We start from the raw sequence: 5,166 nt of genomic DNA on the forward strand, positions 1-5,166 counted from the left end.
ATAGCAGCGTCTCTGTAGTCATGCTGATAAAATACAACTGATTTTAATTGTTTTCTATGCTCCAGACCTATATAATAACAGACGGCTACAATAATGCTCTCTTCCATTGTCTGATTCAATTGGACGTGTCAAGAAGCTCTTCCTGATTGGCTTACGCGAGAACACGTCACGCAAATTATTCGCTCGAGTTGAAATTTTTGAACTTGCGCGGATGACGCGATTGAGGCCAATATCATGCGTTCGCGGCAGACTCGTCACGCATTCTGCGTCGCCCGGCGCAAATTCGCCTCTTCCTTTTTTTTTTCGTTGACTTTGTATGTTATCTAATCGCGCGAACAATTGCATTCGCATCTGGTGTAAACACACCATAAGATCCATGGGATCAGGCGATGCTGACAGTAATCAAATGCTCACAAGTATGTTGTGTTGTTTTTGTGTGAATAATGCATGACACTACAGTGTAAGATTAAAGCAATGGTACAACTATCATACTTTAAAAATTTACGAAAACCTCCAAAAAAAAAAAACTAATTAAATTGTGGAATCAATTAGACATCAATAATCAGTGTATGAAACTCAACAATGGTGACAAGCAACAAAAGAAAACTTTACGCTGAAATGCATACTGGGTATCAACATAGTACAAAACTCATTCATGACTCCCAGCATGCATTGCAGTTGATCTGTTTATCTGAATTAGTTCGATGATTGTCACCATTGTTGAGGTTTGCATGATGAGTGTATCTTTAAATTTGTGAAAAAGAACATTCTGGTAAAACTCCTACATATCTCTGGTCATTTTTTCATTATATTTAAACTACATTTTGCTATCTGTGTGCCACCAACCTCTATACCAGTTACTTTTAGACGAAACCTACGCTCCCTTTCTCCCTCCCATCTTTTCTCCGTTGTATCCTCCTCTCTTCCCTCACCTATCCATTTCTCATCTCTGGATGTGAATGCAGCAACTGACACTTTATGCTCTACTTTAATCTCTTGTCTAGATGATATTTGTTCTCTCTCCTCCAGGCCAGCACGGGCTGCCCCTTCGAACCCCTGGTTATCCGATGTTCTTCGTGAGCATCGGACCAAACTCAGGGCAGCAGAGAGAAAATGGTGCAAATCAAAAGATCCATCAGACCTGAGTATGTATCAGTCTTTGCTTTCATCTTTCTCTGCTGAAGTCCATACTGCCAAATCTTCATACTTCCACAACAAGAGCAACAGCGCTCCAGACACACGTAATCTCTTCAAAACTTTCAATTCTCTCCTCTGTCCCCCTCCACCACCTCCTACCACTTCTATAACAGCTTATTTATTCCTTCGCTTTCTAGCTTGTACTTATTTGAACAATGTCTACAAACTTGGTATTACTAGCACTTCCTGTGTCTGTTTGCCTCTTTAAGAAGAATCGCTTTATGTATCCCCCAATTGTAAGTCGCTTTGGATAAAAGCGTCTGCTAAATGACTAAATGTAAATGTAAATGTAAATTTGCATCAGCAATACGCCTTTGAAGTGTTTAAGCTGCCGCAAATCACAGAAGAAGAAGATTTGCATCAGTAGTGAGATATCAACTTCAACTTTATTTAGCATTATTTCTCTACTTTCTTACAGCTTCAAACCCAACACAAAAAGTAATTTACTCACTCCAACTTAACTTTAAAACATCTCATTCTTTATCAATGCACAAGATTTTATATTGAAAAACTATTGTACTTAAAGAAAATTAACTTAATGAAAATCAAGAGTCAAGAGCCCAACAAAAGCAAACACTGATCTCAATAATGGTGGTTTGTTGAAAATGCTAACATTCAAAATGTTAATGTAAATGCGGGTGCAACAGTGATATTGATTCAAAATCAACAATTTTCACTGTAGTGTGTTATTCTATACTACATTTAAAGTTCATTTATTTGAAAAAGTACTAACTGCAACTTTAAACCTTATAAATGTATATATGCGTATATTAATTAAAAATATATTTAAATACATGACACATACTTTGATCTAATTTCTATTGAAATGTCTATTCTAGTTTACCATAAAAGCTTGTCAGTACACTTGATATAGTACACTTTACAATATTTTAGACAACAGAAGTAATTATGAAATTACATATAAAGATGTATTAAAATACTACTTAAGCAAGTAAAAAAACACTCTTAAGGTCATCTAATTGCATTTAATATAAATTTACAATATAATATATGTTCAAGTAATTGTAATTTTCATGTATTTGTGAGTCTGAAAAAATTACATTTAGGGATGCACCGGTATCGGGCCGATACTGAGCTCCTGTACTCGTACTCGTATCACACAGCATGTGATAAGTGCCATATTCAGACAAAGAAACACAGACAACAGAACAACAGACAGCAGAATGGAGTTAAGGATGTCTACTAAGAAGTATATGTATTAACGCCTGTATAGCTGGTGTGCGCGAGCTGATAAACAAAGCACGCTGAGTGGATTGAGCGCGCGGCGGCGCAGATGCGCGAGCTTGTCGAGTGAATATATCTTTCTCACAGACATCACTGGAAAGTTTGTAGTTCGGTCGGATATGTAAAAAACAAGTAAGTAAAACAATGCACAAGTTACTAAACGGTAGGGAGAGAGAGAGAAAGAGAGTGCGCACTTCTGTTGTGTGATCTTATTGATGTTCACTCACTTAGCACACGCATAATTTGGATTAAAACTAAATTGTAAAAATAAGACCATTTATAGGGGCTCGGTGCATCCCTAATTGCATTCAATTCACACTGAAGAATATTCTTTCTAAAGTATAAAACATTTTTTAAAGTATGCTAATGTGGATTTTTTCACAAGTTTTGTATTGTCAGAGTTTCGTCAGAGAGAATCTGAAGTAGAAACAAAAGCATAAAAAGTGCAAGGACTATACACACATTTAGAATATTCATGAAAGTGGCATAAATGGCATTTTTAATTTCTAAACATAAGCAAAAAAAAAAAAAAGTCTAGCAGAAGTTACAACATTGAATCACACAATTTCACAATATTTCCTGATATCATCAAAGCTAAAGAAGTTCTTTCTTTTTCCGTTTTAGATATGGACTACATCAATACTACACAGACGGAACCTAAAAACAGCACGAACGTCAGCAGCGTGTTCACACATCAGGTTCTGCCTGTGCTCTACACCATCATCTGCGCTTGTGCCTTCATTCTCAACGGACTCGCCGCTTGGATCTTCTTCAGGGTTCCCACCTCCTCAGCCTTAGTAGTTTACCTAAAAAACATGGTGGTGGCAGACGTTCTGATGTTGTTTACCTACCCGTGGCGTGTAGTGGGCGACCTCGGTTACGGCGGCTTGCAGTTGAAGCTGATAGTTTGCCGCTACACAGCTGTGCTTTTCTACCTCAGCATGTACACAGGAATAACCTTCATGAGCCTCATCAGCTTGGAACGCTACTTAAAAATCGTACGCAGCACTTTTGGCATGTCTTCCTTTCTGCAGCGTGTTTCGGTAGCAAAGGGTCTCGCACTGCTAACTTGGGGCGTCATGATGTTCTTCATGCTGCCGAACGCCATATTAGCCAACCAGCCCATGCCTAAGGTTTTCTCCTGCATGGCCCTGAAGAGTGACCTGGGTCGGCGCTGGCACGAAATGTCAGCCCACTTCAACGTTGGAATCTTCTGGGTGGCGTTCCTGCTGATGGTGTTTTGCTACACCTCCATCGCCTGTCATGTTTACCGCTCTTACAAACGCGTGCAGCAGGACAGCAGCGTGGCGAGACGGCGGTCAAATCGAAGCATCTTTAGCTTGCTGGCTGTTTTTGTCTTCTGCTTTGTTCCATACCACATTTGTCGCGTGCCCTACACGCTTAGCCAAAGCCACAAGGATGACTTTAGCACCTACAACCGCTTCATTCTCTTCCAGATCAAAGAAGCTACGCTCTTCCTGTCCGCCCTTAATGTGTGTCTGGATCCTGTCATCTACTTTTTCATGTGCAGGACATTCAGAGAGTCGCTTTTGCAGAAGATGTCATCGGTAAACCGCAAAAACAGGAGGCCTTCAAAAAGGCAGTGGGCTCAGTATCAGCAATCTGTAAAGATTGTGCAACAAAGTAAAACGAGCATTACCCATTTGCAAGACTGAAAAGATATTTCGATTTGAAACCACATACCATGCTGTGGTTTCCTTGCATGCAAAAATGCAGCATGAAGAGATGGAGCAGAAGAAGGTCACAACAAAGTGGTGTTTTCCAAAAAATAATAAAATAATAAAAAAAATAAAACCATCTCGAGATTACATCTTGAGAAAAAAACATGTTAAATTTCAAGAAAAAAGTCAGGAGAAAATGTTGAGATTAAACTCATTAAATTTCAAGAATAATGTCGTTATGTTTCGAGAAAATAATAGTAATGCAGAGTAATGCACTGGGGAGTAGCGTATGATACGATCGACTTGGTTCGAATCCGTCTTTTGCCAAACTCGCTTTTCTTCCTTTTCTCATCAAATATCACATTGGAAATAAATTGCTTAACGAGTATTTAAAAATAATGTATTAATTAGGTAGGTTTAGTGTTACTACAGTAAATCCATTGTAAATATTAATTTGTGGATTGAAAAGTATTCTAACTGCAATGTTGTCACAGTGTTTCTACTGTTTTCCGCGTCAGTGTTGTTGAGAATGGCAGCGCGGTTTCATCTGCCTTTAAACTAGTTTAAATCACTGTGACATCTGTGGTTTATCCGCACGGGTTCGTTTCCCTCCGTCCCTCTGCCTCCCGCCCTGGGCCAGGCTGTGATGGAGGACATGCATGGGATGGTAGTTCAGGCCACCAGCGCAAAGCTGCAAGCAGTTGTTCCAGATGGCTGGCTGGTTAGTAGAAAGCTTAGCTCCGGGTTTGAGTCACTCAAATGGCCGCTACTAACCCTCCTGATCCTATAGTGTTTACACAGCAATATCGTATTGACTAGAACATACAGCAAATGAATGGGAGGACACACAATGTGCTTAAACCTTGGCAAACATTTCACACTGCTTTTGGATCCAGAGGGCTCTTACCTTAGACAGTCTATCACAGTCACATACTGTACTGCTACGCTATTCCTTCTGCCGGTAAACATCGGTTCCTCTAGTAGCCAAAAGTGGCATTGATTTAGATAGAATCTAAGACGATCGGTGCACCTTTTCCAGCTG

The 5,166-nt window shown here is 39.6% G+C and overlaps 1 protein-coding gene across 1 annotated transcript; it reads left to right on the forward strand.

The window, feature by feature from the left end:
- Nucleotides 1-3,068: 3,068 nt before the first annotated feature.
- On the forward strand, nucleotides 3,069-4,118 carry LOC107714090 (P2Y purinoceptor 14-like). The gene has a single exon (XM_016519801.1). It carries the CDS (start codon nucleotides 3,069-3,071, stop codon nucleotides 4,116-4,118), a length of 1,050 nt encoding a protein of 349 aa, XP_016375287.1.
- The last annotated feature ends 1,048 nt before the right edge of the window (nucleotides 4,119-5,166 follow it).

This window comes from Sinocyclocheilus rhinocerous, unplaced genomic scaffold (genome assembly GCF_001515625.1).
Source record: "Sinocyclocheilus rhinocerous isolate Xijiao unplaced genomic scaffold, SAMN03320098_v1.1 scaffold3677, whole genome shotgun sequence".
NCBI classification, from domain to species: Eukaryota; Metazoa; Chordata; class Actinopteri; order Cypriniformes; family Cyprinidae; genus Sinocyclocheilus; species Sinocyclocheilus rhinocerous.

Excerpts from the sequence above, each read along its gene's own strand:
- LOC107714090 (XM_016519801.1), top strand. The coding sequence starts at position 3,069 with ATGGACTACATCAATACTACACAGACGGAACCTAAAAACAGCACGAAC.